Source organism: Schistocerca nitens, chromosome 1 (assembly GCF_023898315.1).
Source record: "Schistocerca nitens isolate TAMUIC-IGC-003100 chromosome 1, iqSchNite1.1, whole genome shotgun sequence".
NCBI lineage: Eukaryota > Metazoa > Arthropoda > Insecta > Orthoptera > Acrididae > Schistocerca > Schistocerca nitens.
The window spans coordinates 458,729,688-458,753,476 of record NC_064614.1 but is presented as its reverse complement, the minus strand read 5'-3'; the positions used below and the strand labels follow the sequence as shown (position 1 = coordinate 458,753,476).

The 23,789-nt window shown below is 40.8% G+C and overlaps 1 protein-coding gene across 1 annotated transcript in view; it reads right to left on the bottom strand.

Moving 5' to 3' along the window:
• Nucleotides 1–23,789, bottom strand: part of LOC126253539 (uncharacterized) — a 606,491-nt gene that overhangs the window by 270,688 nt on the left and 312,014 nt on the right. Inside the window, exons 53-63 of the mRNA XM_049954972.1 lie at nt 23,562–23,648; nt 16,165–18,786; nt 15,397–15,615; nt 14,508–14,690; nt 14,220–14,420; nt 13,944–14,114; nt 13,641–13,760; nt 7,230–7,610; nt 7,117–7,124; nt 3,684–4,131; nt 607–1,008 (exon numbers count right to left, since the gene is read on the bottom strand). Coding sequence (XP_049810929.1) covers nt 607–1,008; nt 3,684–4,131; nt 7,117–7,124; nt 7,230–7,610; nt 13,641–13,760; nt 13,944–14,114; nt 14,220–14,420; nt 14,508–14,690; nt 15,397–15,615; nt 16,165–18,786; nt 23,562–23,648 — 4,842 coding nt within the window. The remainder of the gene's footprint in view (nt 1–606; nt 1,009–3,683; nt 4,132–7,116; nt 7,125–7,229; nt 7,611–13,640; nt 13,761–13,943; nt 14,115–14,219; nt 14,421–14,507; nt 14,691–15,396; nt 15,616–16,164; nt 18,787–23,561; nt 23,649–23,789) is intronic.

Genomic DNA, 23,789 nt, shown 5'->3' with positions numbered 1-23,789 from the left:
GTGTTGCTGCAGCAGAATAATGAAGATTGCATGTGTAGCTCGCGTAACTAATTAGGAGGTATTGAATAGAATTGTGGAGGAAAGATATTATAGCACAGCTTGCGTATAGGAAGCGTCCACTTGATAGGACATAAGAAGCATCTGGTAATGGAGGAATGTGTGTGTGTATGTGTGTGTGTGTGTGTGTGTGTGTGTGTGGAGGAGGGGGGGGGGTGTACAAGGAGGAAAAAATGAAAGGGAGACAAGGCTTGACTACCGTAAGAAAGTTCAAATGGATGTAGAATGTGGTAGTTATGCAGAGATGAAGGAGCTTGCACAGGACAGAGTAGGGTATGGAGCTGCATTGGACTGAAGGCTACAACAACAAGAGCATTGCAGCTATCCTGATTCTTGTGATGGTATGTCTGAGGATAGAAGCTTATTATTCCCCAGTGTGTCAGTTTTAATGTAATCAGTTTTGAAGATGATTTACATTGTAAGTCTGGTTGAGCCAAAATATTTTCTTAAAGTGTTAAAAACAAGGCGTAATGCTGAAGCGTTTTTGCATGCAGCGACTCGACCTATCTAGTACCTCGACGTCGACCATCTAACTCCCGCATTACTAACTGCAGCGACCATTTGTGAAATGTAATCCATGACTGCAGTGTGTTGAATAAGAATGTGCTGGAGAAAGGGTCGAGGAGGAGAAGGTGTACTCACGCCTGGGCACGCACTGCAGGAAGGCGCTGCCGATGTAGCCGGGCGGGCACTCGCAGACGGCGGTGTGGTCGCGCACGTTGCAGACGGCACCCAGGCCGCAGAGCGAGCCGCCGCCCGCGGCGCACGGGTTGACGCAGCGCATGTCGAGGCACGCCTTGTCGGGCGCGCAGTCAGAGTTGAGCGTGCACTCGGGCCGGCAGCCGGCCTGCGGGTCGCCGAAGAAGCCGTCCAGGCAGGTGCAAACGGCGCGCCCGCCCATCACCTGGCAGCGGGTGTTGGCGCCGCACGGGCTGGGCTCGCACGGCGACGCTGGCAGACCTGTGCCACCGACCATATGTGCATACGCCGGACATCGAGCAACAATATTCACTATCATAAATTACAGACAACTATCGCCTTTACCTTACAGGTGCCAACGGAGTTCGTGCGAGTCTGACTGATTCCGGATCAGCGTTTGTTTGGGACATTCTCCATGGGAATATTCCGAAATTCTACACGTATGTTATCCACTTTCTTACACACGGTGACTTGCAGACCTCGCCTATACCCAGTGGGAATCAATTCGGAAGAAATTATAAAAAACTCATTTCAGACTCAATGGCACAGCAAGGTAGTTGATTCTTTTGAGTTACGTTTTGTCACCCATAAAAATTAAATCATGGTCCACTGCGCGACGGAAATATCGAACACTGTCTCGGCAAAATTCTTTTCCCTGTGATACATCCTATTACAAAGAAAATGTGCTAGTGTTCTTGTCTTGATCACGTTCAGCCCATGACTAAAATTTCACTGTGTCACGTCGCTTTTTTTATATATATATTCTCAGCACGGTAACGTGTTGCTCTCCACATCAGCTCGTGTCCAAAATCATTCGTTACACTGAACGGAGATTAAAATGAAAATAACTTTATTTCAATTGAAATATAGTGCACATCTTACAAAGCTTAGTTATTTACGTTATCTTCAGGTGCTTTGAAAACTATAGTACCTAAGATAACATTCTCCATTCGCTGCAACAGTACATAGGTACAACAATGTAGGCTACAATATTTAATTAAATTACGGGTATCTTGCATAAGAGCTGGCATCAGTAAGAAGTATTTGCCTAGCTTATTCATACTCTGTATTTATCAAAACGTATGAAAATTGCATAATTACTTAAGTTGAGACCAGTGACATTTATTTGAAAGCAGGGTAATTTGAAGAGGATTTATAATGAATTAGGCACGATAGTTGAATTCTCCACAGACATAATGTTTAGAATTATTCACGATGACCACAGTCACAATAATCATGACCTTCACGATGACACGTACATCTACTTATTTGAGACTTTTTTTCAAGCAGGTTGCACTTTTTTGCCGCTAGTTGCACTCGCATTCCTAGCCGCAGTTCGTTTGATGTACGGGCGATCAAAAGCCTTCTGCGATCATAATGATTCTATTGACAGTACTATCGATCCTGTAATAGGATTATTTCCTCCGTATTTCCTCTTCCAACAGTCTCCTAGAGATGCAGCTTACCGATTTAGCGCAGCAAATTTTCCCTGACCAAGCTACGATATCGCTGTTGGATGTACTGCTGAAGCAAATTACTTATCATTGGCATCTGCAAATAATTTAATTTACATGAATCAGTGCAACGTGGTTTGCGTTTTATATGTAGTCTTCCGTTTGATGAATGCAATTTGTCCAATGATATCCCAGCTAGCAGATTCCATTTTTGGAATGCGATTCTGGAACGTTCTCAAAATTCCTTTCCTCAGCTGCGATAATCTCTCCACCAGAATCAAAACGTCTTACGACCACAAATTTCGTTAAACGAAGGAAAAGTTGGAAATCTGCTAAATAGGATTGTTTTTCAAGTATTCTAACTATAAATACTCCAGTTTTTTGCAATCCCAAACCACGATGCACTGTTCTGTCTATCCACCTGAAAAAATGTGCAGTCTTACCTCCGCAGGGCCACCGACTTCGATAAACTGAGTTGACTGCTGTCTAATTTCTAACATGACGTGGCAGACCTACGTCACATATACACTAACAAATCAGCCCAAAGGATTTATTGCCAGATTTGTAATCGGTCAGCATGCATCACAGGAGGGGCATATCTTCCCTAAGGTTCTCTCGTAGTTAATTATTCATGTAAAATATATGGCATATACTCATTTTTCTGATACACCTATGGGTTTAGCTGTTTTATATTTTAATCGCTGATCCTCATTTTCATCTATTGTTGTACTTTAGGATGTCCTTCACATGTATCTCGTCCAAGAAAAGTAGGGTCACATTTGAAGTCAGCCACTCACATCTAACCTTTTGTAAATGAACGGGTCTGAATTGCTGTTGGCAGTAAACCATTCGGAACAAACAATAATATGGCTACATTTGAAGCAAACACCTGACGTAACCAATTTTCAAAACGGTTCAAATGGCTGTGAGCACTATGGGACTTAACATCTTAGGTCATCAGTCCCCTAGAACTTAGAACTACTTAAACCTAACTAACCTAAGGACATCACAAACATCCATCCCCGAGGCAGGATTCGAACCTGCAACCGTAACAGTCCCGCGGTTCCGGACTGCAGTGCCTAGAACCGCACGGCCACCGCGGCCGGCCGTAACCAATTTTCCTTTCTGTGTAGATAACATTATTCCGCAGATCGAGATAGTATTAGACGCATGTCACTGTGCATTATGTACGAAAGTAATGTATATTGCCTAATGGTTAACCTGGTGCACTGTCAGTCAGGCCTAGTTGCAGGTTGCCTATCTAGCTGCTTCCAGGGCAATGAAAACACGATTTTCAATGCTTCATATAATTATTGACCGAATTACAAACTTTAAAAAGCTGTCATAATCCATTCAAGAGGTATAGTCGAATGCTGAATGTTTAACACATTAAAACAAGTTAGAAACAGTGCATACGTCCTGAGGCAGCATATTACCCGGACTGTAATTATTGACCTGGTATTTGAGACTGACCTTGCGGAGGCGAGCAGCGCAGCAGCGGGTTGCCGACGAGTCCGTGCAGGCAGGTGCAGACGGGGTGGTGCTTCTCGACGCGGCAGGAGGCGCCGACGCCGCAGGAGCCGGGGCAGGGGTCCCTGCAGCGCAGGCCGGTGCAGGCCAGGGTGAGTGGGCAGTCGTCGTCGGTGCGGCACTCGGGCCCGCCGCAGCCCTTGGGACCGGTCGGGTCTCCCGAGAGCCCGGCGGGGCACTGGCACATGGGCAGCCCGCTGGGGGTCACCTCGCAGCGCGCGCCGGGGCCGCACGGGTTCGGCTCGCACGGGCTGGGCGGCTGCGCCGTGCAACCCGAGTACGCGTCTCCGGAAAAGCCGGGTCGGCAGTCGCACTCCTCGCGGCCGCCCGACACCACGTAGCACACGGCGTTTGCGCCGCACGGACCGGGCTTACACAGCGTCTTGCTGCGCTCTGAAAACACATCAAAAATGTCTCGAGAAAGGTTTCAATATTGCCTTCAAAGAGTGGTACCGATGGCAGCGTCGATATTAACCGCCGAGCTGTACGCCATTCATCGAGCTATTATTTGCATAATCGACACTCCAGTCGACGAACTCTTAAATAAGTAACGAGTTGATGCGCGCCTGCAGTCTCTTACGAGCCCCCCCTCCCCCCCCCCCCTCCCAAGAGAAAAACTATTAAATAATTTGGCACTCGTTATACTGAGAAGTCTCGACAGAGCAATGGGTCTCCGTCAGCTGGTCCATCTACTACAATGGACGCAGGGACATGTTGATATTAAGGGTAATTAACGTGCAGACCAACTGGCGAAAATTGTGTAGCATCTACTTTCCACAGACCTAACCATATCACATACTGATTTCCATAGTATACTCGCCAATCGAGCAAAAACTGAATGGACAATGTTAGTGGACATGGATCTAACATAAAAGGCACATAATACTGGGCGATTCAGCAACAGACTCAACGCACCGTTAGTTTTTTCAAATCAGGGCTCACAAGAAAAGAAATTGTGACTATTAAGAGCAGGTCACATGAACAGCCATTAGTAAAACGAGACATCTGTTTATATTAATACGCTATTTAAGATGTGATTCTTGACTCACTGACAAGGACATTGTTGATATACTGACACAATGTGATAAATGCAGTATTCCAAGAACAATTACACTCTACAGTACTTTAAAAATTAAGGATTATTTTTCTCTTAGATGAGCTTTTCTTCTGTTTCATTGTGTGTATATGAAATTGTATTTATATTGAAAATTTTTTGCTTTTTTTGTAAAGGTGCAGTCAGATTAGTGTACTTTGTAGATTAATTATCTTGCACGATTATGTTTTGTATTTCGTTATGTAATCAGACAAGTGTCCTGTTTGTGTCATTACGTGACACATTGTATCTGGTGAAATGGGTTTAGCATGAAATAAGTATTCCAAGAACAATTACTCTCTATAATACTTTAAAAATTAAGTACTGTTTTTCTCTTAAAATAGCGCCTAATTCCATGGACAGGTCCGCTGCCAAATGTATTTGCCATTTGATTCACCTTTGTACAAAAGAATTTTAAAATCTGAGCATCTTTCCTTATGGTTCAATACATTCTGAGCATCTTTCCTTATGGTTCAATACATGAATATAAGATTGTATTTTATATTAAAACCTTGTGGCTTTTATTTTAATGGCGCAGTCGCACTAACGTACGTTGTAGACTAATTATCTTCCACAATTATGTATTATTATTTCATAATGTAGCTAGAAAAATGTGCTCTCTGTATCATTAAATGACATAATTGTGTCTGGTGAAATAGGCTTAGCCTGAAACCAATAAAATAATAGAAAAAAAGTGAGTGCTGGTGTGCGTCTATTAGTTATGTTATTTTCTATAAGTGATTATATAACGAGTCATTTTGGTAGGAATCCAAGAAATGGAGGTAAACCTCCCAAGGGCTAAAAGCGGTGGCTGTCGTGTGTTATTAAACGAAGCATGATAACGAGGACATCACAACACCCAGTAACTGAGTGGAGAAAATCTCCGACCCAGCCGGGAATCGAACCCGGGCCCCTTGGCGTGTCTGACCGCCGCGCTGACCACTCAGCTATCGGGGCGGACTCTTTACAGAAGAATGGAAAAATTGGTAGAAGTCGACCTCGGGGAAGATCAGTCTGGATTCCAGAGAAATGTAGGAATACGCCAGTCAATACTGACCCTACGACTTTTTTAGAAGGTAGGTTAAGGACAGGCAAAGCTACATTTATAGCACTTGTAGACTTGGAGAAAGCTTTTGACAATGTTGACTGGGACACTCCATTTGAAATTCTGAGGATAGCAAGAGTAAAACACAGGGAGCGAAAGGCTGTTTATAACTTATACAGAAACTAGATGGCAGTTACATGAGTCGAGGGGCAGGAAAGGGAAGCAGTGGTTGGGAAGGGAGTGAGACAGGGTTGTAGCGTATCCCCGATGTTATTCAATATGTACACTGAGCGAGCAGTAAAGGAAACAAAAGAAAAATTTGGAGTAGGAATTAAAGTTCAGGGAGAAGAAATAAAACTTTGACTTTTACGAAGACATTGTAATTCTCCCAGGCACAGCAAAGGACTTGAAATAGCAGTTGAAAGGAATGGACAGGGTCTTGAAACGAGAATAAAAAATGAACATCAACAAAAGAAAAACAAGGATAAAGGAATGTAGTCGAATTAAATTAGATAGTAATGAGGCGATTATTTAGGAAACGAGACACTTAAAGTAGTAGATGAGTTTTGCTATTTGGGCAGCAAAATAACTGATGATGGTCAAAGTAGAGAAGATATAAACTGTAGACTGGCAACGGCAAGAAAACCATTTCTGAAGAACAGAAATTTGTTAACATCGAGTATAGATCTAAGAGCCAGGATGTCTTTTCTGAAAGTATTTGTATGGAGTGTAGCCACATATGGAAGTGAATCTTGGACGATAAATAGTTTAGACAAGAAGGGAATAGAAGTTTTTGAAATGTGGTGCTACAGAATAATGCTGCAGATTAGATGGGTAAATTACTTCAGTAATGAGGCAGTTCTGAATAGAAATGTGAAGCAAATAAATTTGTGGCACATCCTGACTAGAAGAAGGGATCGGTTGGTAGGATATATTCTGAGACATCAAGGGATCACCAGTTTATAGTTGGAGGGAAGTGTGGGTGGTGGAAATCGTAGACGGAGACCAAGAGATGAATACAGCAAGCAGCCTCAGAAAGATGTAGGTTGCAGTAGTTACTCGATGATGTAGAGGCTAGCACAGGATAGAGTAGCATGGAGAGCTGCATCAAAGCAGTCTTCGGACTGAAGACCACAACAACACAGGACTGCGGACTTGTAACCGTAAAAAATCAAAAGTTTAATTACGTAACCATATTTTTTCGCGGTGATAATTAAAATTTTATAACTTCTCCTCACATGCTTTTCTTTGTGACACGCCTTCCGCGTTGCTTAATACTTAACAGCATCAAATGAGTAACAACACTACATGAGTTTGATTCATATTGTGAGACTGCTGGGCAGAGACGTACCTGCGCAGCCACGGTACGGGTTCCCCACGGTGTTGTCGGGGCAGTAGCATGGTGGGTCGCGGTCGGGGTCGCAGGCGGCGCCGGGCCCGCATGGCGACGGGTCGCAGTGTGAGCGGCGAGGCACGCAGCCGCGCACCGTGTTGGGGCTCTCGACGAAGCCGGGGAGGCAGGTGCAGCGTGCGATGCCGCTCTGCTGCACGGCGCACTGCGTGTTGGGCCCGCAAGGTGACGGTTCGCACGGGCTGGCCGGCGGCCGGCACGGACGCGCTGGCGGGCTACCTTCGAACTCAGGCAGGCAGAAACACACGGGCGACCCAGCCACGCGCCTGCACCCGGAGTTAGGCCCGCACGGGTTCGGCGAGCACGGCTCGCCCTCTGGTACTGTGGAGCACAAAAGCGTTTGGTATAGCTGTATGCCTAAATACGTATCTGTAATTTTTTAACTAATTCATTTACTCGGTAACAAAGTGAGATCAGCTGTATAACGATTTAAACGATGAAATAATGCGCCACGTAAGTTTTCTCTTGCATAGTACGAAGCTTCTAGGAATTTATTTCCGTTGTCATGTGCTGTGAAAGTTTATATTGGAATTGTAAATGATATCTGCGTGTGTGTTGTTTTGTTTCTCTTGCCCTGCAGCCGTCTTTATACGGCATACGTACGTATTTACGAGGTGTGGCTAGAAAAAAACCGGACTAGTACTGGTGAAACAATAAAACGAATGCAATAATGCTGAAAGTCGCGTGGCCTGTCACGTGACTCTCGCTCCGCCTACTGCTCGAGTTTCATCTGCCTCCTGCACTCAGTCTGCCCGTGGCGTCTGTTTTAAGTAGTTGACGTTTTGTCTGTGCGTCGGAAAATGTTGAGTGTACAGAAAGAACAGCGTGTTAACATCAAATTTTGTTTCAAACTAGGAAAATCTGCAAGTGAAACGTTTGTAATGTTACAACAAGTGTACGGCGATGATTGTTTATCGCGAACACAAGTGTTTGAGTGGTTTAAACGATTTAAAGATGGCCGCGAAGACACCAGTGATGACGCTCGCACTGGCAGACCATTGTCAGCAAAAACTGATGCAAACATTGAAAAAATCGGTAAACTTGTTCGACGAGATCGCCGTTTAACAATCAGAGCAGTGTCTGAGTTAACAGGAGTTGACAAGGAAAGTGTTAGGCAGATTCTTCATGAAAGTTTCAACATGAACAAAGTGTGTTCAAAAATGGTTCCAAAGCGTCTCACAATTGAACAGAAGGAACGCCGAAGAATGATTTGTTCTGACATCCTGGAAAACATTGAAAGTGATCCCACCTTCTTACAAAATGTTATTACTTGCGATGAATCGTGGTTTTTTACTTACGATCCCGAAACTAAACGCCAATCGATGCATTGGAAAACTCCTGGTTCTCCACGACAAAAAAAGCACGAATGTCAAAATCGAAATTCAAGGCAATGATGATTGTTTTTTTGACATCAAAGGGATTGTACACAATGATTGGGTACCAGAGGGACAAACAGTGAATCAGCATTACTACATTAGCGTCCTGGCTACCCTACGTGAGCGAGTACGGAGAAAACGGAACGATTTGTGGAGAAAAAAGTCATGGATCCTTCACCAAGACAATGCCCCAGCTCACAGTGCGTTGTCAGTGAAGACGTTTTTGGCAAAACACAACATTCCCATCTTAGATCATCCACCCTACTCACCTGATTTGGCCCCCTGTGACTTTTTTCTTTTCCCTAAAGTCAAGTCAGCTTTGAAAGGAACTAGATTTGAGACTGTTGAAGCAGTAAAAGAAAAAGCGACGGAAGTAATGTATGGACTCACCGAAAATGATCTGCAGCATTGCTATGAACAGTGAAAAATTCGTATGGAGCGGTGTAGAGACCGAGGAGGAGAGTACATTAAAGGAGATAACATGAAATTGTAAATAATTGTAAATAAATGTTTTTCCAGCATCAGTCCGGTTTTTTTCTAGCCGCACCTCGTATGCTTACACCTCGCAGCTTTCCACTCGCAGGCATGGCCCGGCGGTGATGAAACAAGCCCACAAAGTCTTGTCGGCCCACTTAACCTGACCATCACTGCTCGCAAACGATCCTCTTCAAGCGTTGATATCAAGCTGGTTTTGTTTCGCGCCGCGACCATTGCTGCAAACTTGAGCCGTAATTGACTGCTTCAGTGTCACTGCAGCACTGCCTTATTTGACTCCGCTAGCACTCTGCTACCTTGTGAACAACTGCAAAGTAATTATTTTCGATGAACAGCTCCAGGCGAGCAGCAAAGCGCCGTGTGCCAGTAGCTGGCAGCGTGGCTGCATAGCGTTATTGTGCCTCCTTCGTTATGCAAAAATTCATACAAACTGATTGCCGTACGTAAAATCGTAACATGGTACAAAAGCAAAACGTGTTGGTGAGTGTTTACGTGTTTATATACTTCTGCATAACGGTGGCACAATACCTTGAGACTGTAAAAAGACCAATGGGTGGTCGGAGAAACAGAACAACAAACATGAAGAGTTTTCATATAATAGTAGCGTAACTTCCCATAGCACTTGAAAATGGGGATAAATTCCTGAAATGCGTCATGCCATACTTGGGAAAAACATAGCTGGTGTAGTATCCTGCTGTTTAAATCCTTATCGGCGCAACTGCAGGCTTTCGAAAAACATCGTTTATGACGACTGAAACAAAGAACTAAGTGTACGTCTATTGGGTTTAGGATCTAATCTCGAAGTGTAGTATTACATTGTCTAGCCTTTGCAACTGGCATTGCACTGATTACCAGAGACATCACAAACGCACAAGAACAGCTTGAAATATTGCAGGAACGACTGGGAAAAACTGGATTGTATTAAAAAGATAAATTAATGTAGCGTGATTTGCCAGGAATCATCAAAAGCCACTTCAACCGCTTGTTTGCAAATTATTTCAATTGGCCATCACTTCGGCATCTTGCACGCGTTTAACCTACAATCCTAAGTGGGAAAGGGGGCCTTCAGTTTAACGTGGAATCCGAACCAAGCGTCGTTCCCGGCATATTTTCGCGTCATTGAGCTGAACTGCGAATTTCTCGGAAAAAAGGAGCAAGACTGATATAAAAACAGAACCATGTATGCTCTAAATTGGCAATAATGAAATTTCCTGTCTTAGAGTATTTAAAATAGATGAAGGAATCACTGAAAATTGTAACAAAAAGAAAATAGAAAACACGTTTTAGTTAACAAAAAATACCTTCCCTAGAAATGGAAAAATCCAACATTAAAAACAGTGATCAAACTTGAAGTACACTTCATATCAGGTACACCGTTCATCAACAAAAAAAAGAGTAAAACAGCGTAAACAACTTAAAATTATTAGAAAAATGTTAGGACGAATGGGTGGTCGGAGAAACAGAACAACAAACATGAAGAGTTTTCATATAATAGTAGCGTAACTTCCCATAGCACTTGAAAATGGGGATAAATTCCTGAAATGCGTCATGCCATACGTGGGAAAAACATAGCTGGTGTAGTATCCTACTGTTTAAATCCTTATCGGCGCAACTGCAGGCTTTCGAAAAACATCGTTTATGACGACTGAAACAAAGAACTAAGTGTACGTCTATTGGGTTTAGGACCTAATCTCGAAATGTAGTATTACATTGTCTAGCTTTTGCAACTGGCATTGCACTGATTATTACCAGAGACATCATGATGCTGTAGTATACAGAGAAGTTGCAGCATTAGAAAATTGTAGCGAAATGCAGGAAGATCTGCAGCGGATAGGCACTTGGTGCAGGGAGTGGCAACTGTCCCTTAACATAGACAAATGTAATGTATTGCGAATACATAGAAAGAAGTATCCTTTATTGTATGATTATATGATAGCGGAACAAACACTGGTAGCAGTTACTTCTATAAAATATCTGGGAGTATGCGTACGGAACGATTTGAAGTGGAATGATCATATAAAATTAATTGTTGGTAAGGCGGGTACCAGGTTGAGATTCATTGGGAGAGTGCTTAGAAAATGTAGTCCATCAACAAAGGAGGTGGCTTACAAAACACTCGTTCGACCTATACTTGAGTATTGCTCATCAGTGTGGGATCCGTACCAGATCGGGTTGACGGAGGAGATAGAGAAGATCCAAAGAAGAGCGGCGCGTTTCGTCACAGGGTTATTTGGTAACCGTGATAGCGTTACGGAGATGTTTAATAAACTCAAGTGGCAGACTCTGCAAGAGAGGTGCTCTGCATCGCGGTGTAGCTTGCTCGCCAGGTTTCGAGAGGGTGCGTTTCTGGATGAGGTATCGAATATATTGCTTCCCCCTACTTATACTTCCCGAGGAGATCACGAATGTAAAATTAGAGAGATTAGAGCGCGCACGGAGGCTTTCAGACAGTCGTTCTTCCCACGAACCATACGCGACTGGAACAGGAAAGGGAGGTAATGACAGTGGCACGTAAAGTGCCCTCCGCCACACACCGTTGGGTGGCTTGCGGAGTATAAATGTAGATGTAGATCAAAAATAAAAGATTGAATTCATCATCCAAAACCCAGAACGGGAATCTACAGGCAAATATCTAAAATCGCACTTACAAGGAATCTAATTCATGGGACACAGAAAGAACTGGCACAAAAAGTCTAAATTGCATTACTGGATCCAACTGGTACAAATAATATAAAACGGCCGGTTTTATAGGACCGAGATGCAATCACGCAAGCTGCTTTCGAGGAAGAAGAGAGGACCAAACTCCAGACATAGACAGAGCAATGGAAACACGCTCACTCGTTACGCACAAAAGATGCCGGGCTAATTAAAGATGAAAAAGAGTCGATTCTGCGGGGTCCTAAGCGACCTACTCTCGAAAAGAAGAGGAGGATCAGTTCCTGACGCTGAACTTTATTTCACGAGTTCTAAGTTTTGGATTTGTTGATGACAGTTTCCGAACTCGTCGTAATAAATGAAAGAGACCTAGAAGAGATTATTTACAAATAATTAATGTTATTTACATATCGGAAATACTTCACACGTTAACTTTAAGGTACAGCTAAAACTTGTGAGTGTGTTTTGATACACTGTTAGTGGATTTTGTATTGTGCAGATGCTGGTTAGAAAAGTATAAATCGACACAGCAATCAAGCTGTATAGGAATTAGGGCTGAAAACTATGTTCCACAGGATACGCAAAGTTAATTTTAACCAAACAATGCTAAATGAGTGAAAATAGCAGTCACGTAACGAATATAGCAAGCATGTACGCTTATGAGGACCGTGTTTTGAATTTGCTCGTAATTTCTGCATTGGTCATCAACGAGACTACTGTCTTTTGGAATGAACATACCTTTGTTGGGAGGAATTCGTTACGTTTCCCCTTCCTTTTCAAAGGGACGGATATCGTTACAAATGAGTATAGAGCATTTTACACAAAAATAATTTACCTTTTTACAATGCGCATGCTGTAGGAACACAGAGCACGAGAAATGAAAAAATCTAGTTAATCACAATATGGCTTCCCTGATTTGAACAACGCGGGATATCTCACCCATGACCATTCATTTGTTAGTCAGCGGTACTGTGACTCTACCTGTATCACAAAGTGCCGTTGTGGGATAATAATGGAGTTGCAGTGCTATCGAAAAAGACATTTTGTTCGTGCAAAGAAACAGCTATCCCTTTCGTTTTGACAGATTGCTGCAAGAACAACTAGACATTTTCTTGCATTAGTTATTATCATACAGTATTTTTGTCTTACGTGAGTTAATGTTGGTTAATATCATAATCTTTGGTTTCGATTAAAAATAAAAGAAAATCAGATGTTTTCCTGATTTTCCTGATTTCCTTTCGGTCCCATTGTGAAAAAAAAAAAATGTAACTTAACAACAGTGCCAGACTTTTGTGCAATAAGCCGTAAGGGGCGAGAGAGAAAGAGGGGAACATCAAAGGTTTACGATATAGAACGCTACTGATTTAGTTTTTCAAGTCAGCATGAGCTACGTATAAATTGTGCTGCATGGTGCAAACCTTTCCATATTATACGCTGTACAATAATCCTTATTATAGGAATTCCATGTTATTGTTAAAGTACACGGAAATTTTATTGTAGCTGATTATTAGTGGTACATTTAAAAAACTACGCAGTACTGTCAGTTATATTCATAGCTGTGGTCTTCTATGACGGGTTCAGTTTCTTCATGTGCTACAACACGAAATACTATCACCTGTCTCCTATCCGCTTATATGTTACTGCTGGTGAGTCCCTATTGTATGCTGTCTATACGAGTTCGAAGAATTACTGTTTGTAATCACCATGTTTAAGCGTTTCAACGCAGTGATTTAAGCTGACCGTTCACTTAAACTGATGGTTCATAATATTAGAACTTAAGTATGGTAAAGAAACTTATTGACTGAAAGAAGAAAGAAATACTTACTGCAGTTTTTGAACGGATTGCCAGTCATTCCCTTAGGACAGTAACATATTGGGTTCCCATTGTCAAGCTCGCACTTAGCATTTATGCCACAAGGGTTTGGATTGCAAGGATCCGATGGTGCTGAAAATTATCTGCATTATAGTTTCACGTATAATGAATTATAAATTTAGTTACACACATCATATATTGCATTTTGCGTTGTTTAGGAGATAACCATCGTAGATCTCATTGAATGACAATTTTTTTTTTTTTTTTGCTCTTGATGAAATGTCAAATGGAGCATGTCTGTGGTGCAGTACTTACCTCTACATTCCACTTCCGGGTTTCCTGTATATCCTTGTAAACATTTACAAACTGGCTTATGTTTCAGAACGTTGCATACTGCGTTAATTCCACACTGACAAGGATTTCCACATCTGCCATTAACACAGGCCTCATTTGCAGGGCATTCATTGTCACTGCGGCAGCCTGCAACTGAATAAACAAGAATTTATTTGTTTGTGGCGTGATTACAGTGAACTGATATCCTGTAGCTCAATACATAGTATAGACACCAATGACTTTTTGTCTTTGACGTACCTCTGTTGCACTGTACATAAGGATTTCCTGAGTAGCCAGCTAAGCATCTGCAGTCAATAGCATGATTTGTTGGAACACATTCAGCATTTTCACCACATGCTTCTTCCAAGCAAGGATTTATGCAAACCCTGTTCAGCCTGTCACACAGCTTGTCTGGAGGACAGTCCTCATTGTACTGACAAACGTTCTTTGGTCCTGTTACTGATGAAAGGAGACGATTTGAAACATTTTTTTCTACTTACAGTTATTGTCTTCTTATTGAAATATTTTGGGTACATTGCAACTAACCTGGCACACATCCCACATATCCATTCCCATGATATCCTTCTGCACAGCTGCAATCTGTGCCATGATTTGTGTTGATGCAGACAGCATTTTGAGCACAAGGATTGCGAACTTCACAGGGCCGTTGACATTTTTGGTCAATGCAAGCTTCAGTCAGGGGACAGTCAGCGTTACTTGCACAACTCACTGTATTGCGTTGATAAAATAAACAGTTAACAGTTGTACAAGAACACAGAATAAGTTATGGGAAAGGAAAAAAGAAGACAATCTACCTATATACAAAGTTGATTGTGCAACATCATTGTGAATTTCTTACAGTTTGTAACTAAGTATGTACAGCAAAGTGAATGATCTGTATGTTTCTACAAATGATAAAAGTTATTGTACATAAAATGCTAAAAATTAATTTTTATTCATTTACGAACTGTAAAACCATTGTGGTACTGTCAGACAAAGCACAGCTTTTGCAGATTATTCAGCATGTTATTTAATATTGACTAATATTACTGCCTTTGATTACTGTATGCAGCAGATGTTAGACAGAACCATTAAGTATACATAAATTCCATTATTAAATGGTGGGTACATGCCGAAGCACTGTTTTGATACTCATTGTTATATTCTCTGAAATTTCTGCATGACATTAATGGTTCTTTCCTTGTTTGTTTAATGATTAGCTGCTGAAGTTAATAGGGGACCAGCAGTCAAATGGTAGATTGTCATGAGATGTAACTGGCTGTATCACCCAGTTCTTGTTTTAGATGTCTAAAGACGGACATATTCACTTTGGAAAGACAACCTCACATAGGAGAAATAAACTTTCACTTAGGGACTTCATGAAATCTACCATTTGAGAAACTAGATACCCCTGCAAAAATATTAGTTTTCTTACATGGTTCTGACAGGAAGCACTTTACTGCAGGATCGCCTTCGTAGCCAGTGGGGCAAGTGCAGACTGGCCTGTGTGCCTTTGGTTGACACTTAGCAGTGGGGGCACATGCCTTGGAAAACTCACACGGGTCTTGGCACAGCTGCCCATAGCATGCCTCCGAGTCGAGGCAGTCATTGTCAGATTCACAGGGGCTGGGTGCCTTCGGCGATCCTGTGGGTTCTGGGAGGAGCATTTGAGAAGGGCTACATTAGTGTGACTAAACAGAAGTGCTGGGAATTTGTTAGCATATTATGAATTATTTTATGGCATGCATTTTATTAGTGCAAGTAAACTATATACACCATTTACATGCTACAGTTTTGCTTTATCCTCATTCTTTTAAATATGAGGTAGAAACACAATTTAAAGGTTAAATGTGACATATACTACTTGTTATAGTGTAAAAGTTTTTGAAGAAATATTTGACTCCTAGTTTTGTGTTACTGACTATTCCACTTTTTGAAGTACAGTGAAATTCAGCTTTAGAGAAGTTATTTTAAGTGCAATTTTATGTATAGTGCCACAAAAGAATGGACTGTGCTACATTTTTAAGTACACTACATTGAAAGCACAGAGTAAGAAATTCACGTATATTACAAGACAAGGTAGAAAACTGAAATCATTCTGAAAGACAGGAATAGTCAAGAACTGAAGTACGACTGTATTTACAAAATAATTGTTTTCAGTATTCACTGATTAATAGTATGGGCTTCAGTAATTTTTTAGTACCTCGTTGGCAGTCCACGGTTGCATTTCCAGGATGCCCGATTGGGCAAGTGCAAAGTGTGGTGTGGTTTGAGACTGTGCATATGGCACCGGATCCACAAGTGCCCACACAAGGATTGAGACACAGGCCATCCTGACAGGCTTCAGTCTCAGGACAGTCTTTGTCAACAGTACATGGAATAGTTGTAGTAGTCTCAAATCTGTTGTCAAAGTCAGTTAGAGTAGTAGATGTTTCTGTTGTACTTGTAACTGTCTCACTTTCCATAAATTCTGATGTCAGTTCTAGCATACTCTCAGCTGTTGTTGTGGTTCCTGCACTACTTTCTGTTAGAGGTGATTCAGTTACACTAGGTGTGGTATTTGGATTTTCTGTCTCCAAGTCAGTTACAGAGGATTCTGTGTCAGTTACTGTCAGTTCATTACGCAGTGTTGTTGTCTCATATGCTGATGATTCTGTTTTGTAATCATCTGTGGGCTCTGTGGTAGTGAGTGTCACTGTGTCAGGCTGTACTTCTGCTGTAACTGTACTTGCTGTAGTCCGAGTTGTTGCTTCCGGCAGCAGTGTTGTTTGTTCATTCATTGTAGTTGTTTCAAATGTTGATGGGCTTGCCTCAGTTGTTACTGTACTTTCGTCCTCTTTTCCAGTATACTGATTAATTGTGTATGCTTCCATTGTTGTTGATTGATCTTCCAAGATATTAATCCTACTTTCTGTTGTGGTTTCTGTTTCTTGCGTCACAGTTACTACTTCATCCATTCTGAATTTAATGGTTTGCGTTTGTTCTGTAGTTATGCCAACAGCACCTTCAGATGAGGTACTGGTCTGTATGTCATTTTCTGTTCCTTCATTTTTCTGTGCACGAGTACTTGATTCTGCAATGTTATTTATTGTAGTCTGATAATCTGTGGTTGTTGTTCCTATGTCACGTGGTGAAATCTCTGTTTCAGTTACAATATTTTCTGTTGTGGCCTCTGATACTGGAAAGAATTCTGTGGTTACTTGTGTGGTGCTCTGCAGAGTAGACTGGCCCACTTGTAGGTTTCTGTCTGTTGTGAAAACCTCTGGTGTTGCAGTTGTAGTACTAATTTCAGATGGAAAGGCATTTTCATCTTTGGTTGTAGCTTCTAGGCTTGGAGTGGTATTTATGGAAATATCAGTTGTGATAGTGATGTCAGGAGCAAGTGTTGTTGGAACTTGATTACTGTCATTTATATTTTGTGTGAAACTAATTGTAGCAGTTGGCAGAGTTGTGTCTGTTGGCACATCAGTTATATCATTCACCTTGGTGTCTGATGCGCCAGTAGTGGTTTCATCATTTAATTCAGTTGTCATTTCCAGTGATTCTGTGCGCATTGTACTACTTTCATCTGGTTGTCTTGTCTCAAAAACCTGTCTCGATATTTCAGTGGTCATACGTTCTCCGAATTCTACCTGAGTACTGCTGGGTAATTCTTCCGTTGCTGCCTCTTGCTGAGGTGTACTTGTGTATTCGAATGTTGTTGGGGCTCTTGTGGGTTGCTGTGTTGTACCTGTCTCTGTACTTCCTTCAGAAAACTCAGGCTCTGTTATCAGATTCATAGCACGTTGTGTTGTAACTTCTTGGTTGTTATAATTCATTTCTGTGGTTTCCTTTGCAGGTTCAGTTTGGGCATCTAAAATTTTTGTCTCAGTGACTGTTGGTGAAGGACTTGTAATTGCCTGTTCTGATATGTCCGTGGTAGATGGTACTAGTGGTTCTGACAATTCTTCTCTGGTTGTCACTACTGTGGTTCCTGATGTTGTGTCTTCTCTGGTTGTCACTAATGTGGTCCCTGCTGTTGTGATTTCTGTTAAACTTGCCTCTTCGCCCATAGAAGTTGTTGTTAAATTTAAGTCCCTCCCAGAGGAAGTTTCTGTAGTAATTGTCACTGATTCAAAGTAACTCTCATCATTTGCTGCTGTAGTCACCTCTGCAACTTTTGTGATAAGAGATTCAGAGTCTGTTGGAGTCTCAAAATTGATTTCCCTCTGTGTTACAGGTAGTTTGGTTACAGATTCTGTTTCCATACTTGATTTTGTTGTGCTAAAATCCTGCATTTCTGTTACCAGGCCAGATGTAGAAAGTTCTGTTTGCATAGTAACAGGAACAGATGTCGGTTCTTGTGCCTCCAGAATAGCTGTAACAGTAACCACCTCTTCATTGGTTGAACTTTCCTGTGTGGCCGTTTCTGTTGGCAGTAATTCTGTAAGAGGTACACCTTGTGTCGTTTCCGTCACTCCCACAGACACTGCCTTTGTTGTCATTTCATTAGGTGTTGACTCAATGTCACCTGAAGTAGGCAACATTTCTGTATTTACTGCTGTTGTACTTGCCATTTCTGTTGTAGAGAATATTTTAGGTCCTGTGTCGGAAACTTTATTATCAGATAAAGTCACATCTGACGGAGGTTCTATAGTCGTGTTTTCCTCATCCATGCTAAATATGGTCGGTACTACTGTGTTTGTTTGTGCAGTTCCTTCAGTGTTTAGTTTGGTTGTTTCACCTATTTCTGTCATTGTCGGGGTTACTGTCTCAATTCCTTTTTCCACAATGCCCGGGCTTGGCTGTGTAGTGATAGATGTGCCACTTTCCTGGTCGTCGGTTACTATAGATGAGTAAAAGCAGAAAAAAAAAAAAAAAAGAAACAAAGTTGTTAATCTTGCTGAGTGAATTTTAAAAGAAATTTTAAATTGTTAGAATAAAAATTAAGTCCAAAGACAGTTCTGAGATAAAGTATATATGTACAACTACAATTTAAGTCAACTATAACTCTAATATACAAAGATTTAAAAGACAGAGGAAGTAGGTAAACATTAATATAGAATGCAATTTCTTCTATTCCAAATATTCTGTTTTATTTAGGAAACAATATATTTTAATGAAGAAAGACATTATATTTACAGTATTGGATTTATGTTATTTTAGGTATAGAAGTTAATTATGCCCAGAACAAAAAAAAAAAAAAAATCCCTGCACACAAGCAGTTTGCCATTTACAGCACAGAAGCAGTCAGGAAAAAGCCAACACCAAAAAAGTTTATCATGCGAAAGTGACTAATTAAACAATAGTCTTTGCACTGGAAACTGTTGCTAGAGTTTATAGATGAATATATTGCTGTCCCACATGCTATTAGGCCTACTGTAAAAGTTGTACAAAATATTTCTGAATGTATAATATGATACTGAATTGATAAAGATAGTCACTAAAATATTATTTAATAAAATAATAATAATATTGTTGACAATATGATTACAGAAAAGAAAAGATTTGTAGGAGTGAATAAAATAGTTTTTTTGTCTTTATACATATAATATTTGTGTAATGTGAAAAACTACACTCACAGTAAGCAAGTGTGAAAAAAAAAGCTATGAAGGAAAAAAAAGAGGCACAGTGTGGTACATCTTTATAACAATATACCTGACCATTGGGAACTGTACCATAAGTCTTCTTATAGGACCACTATTATTTTAAAGAAAATTGATCCATTTCCATTCAAAATACAGCAGTGCACAAAGACAATTGTAACTGGCTATGATGCAATAATTTGTTACATGCATAAATCTATCATATTAACACTGTAAGGAGATACTGATGTGATCAAAGGGATCTGCTTAATTGATGGGCATTGAATGCCATCATCTGATATTGAATGCTTTCCAGTTGCTGCCAACTGCAATTGGCAGATAATACTATATTTAGTGTGTTTACCTCTACGACAGTGGAAGTGAGGCATGAAGTTAGTAATTGCTGAAATGTTTTGGGAAAATTGAATTTGAAATTGTCTTATTTATTAGCATAGTAAATGCACTAACTGTAATTTTGTCTACCTGCTACCATTGGCAGTGGTAAAAAATCATGCAATACTGGGTGGACAACTCAACTACCCCTAACAGTCATGTCACTCAATACCTTCTTAAAATGTGTATGTAGTATTGCTTTTCTGTGATCATACTGTCTTTCAGAAAAAAATGCAGATGTGTGGTAAATAAGGAGGCATGATATACTTTAAATGCAATTTTCAAGCATTACAGTATTATGCATAAATTACCATCAAATTATTCATATCCACTTCATGCAATTTGGTATACCAATTTTTTAAAATTATGTGCTGTCACCAAATGAAAGCACCTTGTTGCAGCTGATTCTTTACATTAGCCAATGATATTTACTTATTATAACTTCAGATGAATGAGAAAATGAAAATTGAAGTTCCTTCCATTCAGCATTATATACAGGGTGTTTCAAAAATGACCGGTATATTTGAAACGGCAATAAAAACTAAACGAGCAGAGATAGAAATACACCGTTTGTTGCAATATGCTTGGGACAACAGTACATTTTCAGGCAGACAAACTTTCGAAATTACAGTAGTTACAATTTTCAACAACAGATGGCGCTGCGGTCTGGGAAACTCTATAGTACGATATTTTCCACATATCCACCATGCGTAGCAATAATATGGCGTAGTCTCTGAATGAAATTACCCGAAACCTTTGACAACGTGTCTGGCGGAATGGCTTCACATGCAGATGAGATGTACTGCTTCAGCTGTTCAATTGTTTCTGGATTCTGGCGGTACACCTGGTCTTTCAAGTGTCCCCACAGAAAGAAGTCACAGGGGTTCAAGTCTGGCGAATAGGGAGGCCAATCCACGCCGCCTCCTGTATGTTTCGGATAGCCCAAAGCAATCACACGATCATCGAAATATTCATTCAGGAAATTAAAGACGTCGGCCGTGCGATGTGGCCGGGCACCATCTTGCATAAACCACGAGGTGTTCGCAGTGTTGTCTAAGGCAGTTTGTACCGCCACAAATTCACGAAGAATATCCAGATAGCGTGATGCAGTAATCGTTTCGGATCTGAAAAATGGGCCAATGATTCCTTTGGAAGAAATGGCGGCCCAGACCAGTACTTTTTGAGGATGCAGGGACGATGGGACTGCAACATGGGGCTTTTCGGTTCCCCATATGCGCCAGTTCTGTTTATTGACGAAGCCGTCCAGGTAAAAATAAGCTTCGTCAGTAAACCAAATGCTGCCCACATGCATATCGCCGTCATCAATCCTGTGCACTACATCGTTAGCGAATGTCTCTCGTGCAGCAGTGGTAGCGGCGCTGAGGGGTTGCCGCGTTTGAATTTTGTATGGATAGAGGTGTAAACTCTGGCGCATGAGACGATACGTGGACGTTGGCGTCATTTGGACTGCAGCTGCAACACGGCGAACGGAAACCCGAGGCCGCTGTTGGATCACCTGCTGCACTAGCTGCGCGTTGCCCTCTGTGGTTGCCGTACGCGGTCGCCCTACCTTTCCAGCACGTTCATCCGTCACGTTCCCAGTCCGTTGAAATTTTTCAAACTGATCCTTTATTGTATCGCTTTTCGGTCCTTTGGTTACATTAAACCTCCGTTGAAAACTTCATCTTGCTGCAACAACACTGTGTTCTAGGCGGTGGAATTCCAACACCAGAAAAATCCTCTGTTCTAAGGAATAAACCATGTTGTCTACAGCACACTTGCACGTTGTGAACAGCACACGCTTACAGCAGAAAGACGATGTACAGAATGGCGCACCCACAGACTGCGTTGTCTTCTATATCTTTCACATCACTTGCAGCGCCATCTGTTGTTGAAAATTGTAACTACTGTAATTTCGAAAGTTTGTCCACCTGAAAATGTACTGTTGTCCCAAGCATATTGCAACAAACGGTGTATTTCTATCGCTGCTTGTTTAGTTTTTATTGCCGTTTCAAATATACCGGTCATTTTTGAAACACCCTGTAACTGCGCATTATATAACTGCAGTTAGTAAACTCAGTTCTTGCTTCAGAATGGTTTAGGATCTGAGAATATTGATACAAAAAATTGTGTTTCATGTGGTTCTGTTTATGTAAAATACTGAAATACATGCTCACAGGAGTATGCAAATAAGTTTCAGTTTATTTTTTATCAACAGGTAACATGTTTACCCTTTGCAATCTCAGGTATTATTTCTAAATAAAGTTTACAACCAAAGTTCTTTATTCTTTTAGGGAAATGAATCACACATGTAGGAAAAAATGGTTTGCCCAGGGATTGTCATGTAAATTACCATGCAAAATTATGTGTGTTGTATGCAGTGTTATATTAACATGAACTAATTAAAACTTATACATAAATTATCAGCACAACACTAAGTTTGAATAGCTGTAATGTGATTAATATTACATTGTGTGATATGAATTTTGAACACACGTTTGCCTAATAAAATCATACGGAGTAGAGCTTAGACAATTATATTGATGTTTGAATGTGACTCAGTCTATCTCTAGACTTATTTTTGCAGAATCCTACTATAGCTGTCATCTCACCATAAGTTTCATTAAATTTTTGTAACTGGATGAGCATCTTGTCAAGGTCCTGAGAATATTACTATGGTTTCTTTTTCCCACCACTGCAGTCCTAGATACAGCTGAATGCTTACATTGCTTATAGTATACCATTGGTATTCAAAGCAACAATCCATCACCGCAAAACCTGCAAGACATGCTTGTTGCCATGAAATGTACACAGAGCTGCAAACTGCTTTCAAACACTGTGCTTCAGTGTCTTGTTGGTTTACAATGCCCAGAAAGCTAAAATGCAACACCACACCTTCCTAAATGCTCATTAAAGTGTCCATGCATGTGTATTTACAAACTTTCAGTGATAAGCAAATGTGTACAGTTTGGACAGTGTGTAGCTTACGTGAAAAATTTTAGGGTAATGTGGACCAAAAATGGTGATAATGCTTCACTGTAATGTTCACAACATAATGCTGTTGCATAATAATGTATTGGAAAGTTTGATGTGTGTAAGAATGATTTGGAAAAAAAGCTCCCAAGTACAAAATCATTAAAACTTTTCTTGAAATTATACTCTAAAGCAGTCATTTGTGATGACTGAGTTCCATATGATAGAGAAAAGAAGCTGAAAATATTTACAAAATGAAAAATGAGTTTTAGGGAAAGACCCAAGATCATACAATTCCAAAAATATTGTTTGTGAATGGTCATGTGTCTGAAATTAAATCTGAAAAAGGAAAAATTAATCATTTTAAAGTTAATTATAAGGTTCATTTTTGTGATATAATTCTGAAAATTAGAGTTTGTTACCTTTTCTGTTCTGTTCCATGTATATATTAGTACACCTTTGTAACATAATGCAGCTTAGAAAATGCTTCATTCACCATACAGCACGTGATATTGGCATGAGAGGTATGAGTTGGGCAAAGGAAATTGGATAACTGAACTCACAGAATTCAGTTGTTCAATGGTAATGTGGGATGTCCCTTATTTAGAGGCAACAAAACAGCAACACACTGTGTTTTCTAATGTTAATGACTCAGGAAATTTTGTCCTACCTTTGTAGCAAGCACCAGTTGTTGGATTGCATAACATGCCAGGTGGGCAGTGTTCACAACCAGATGGTACCACATTTGGTTCGGTACCTATCAAAGAATAAACTGGAATAAGTTGAGTGTGTTGTACTATAGTTTTAGATTATTGATTTTACCCTCTCGTACAATTGCAAATCAATTTCAAAAATGTATTCAGTCCACAAGAGTTTGAGGATGATGATGATAATAACA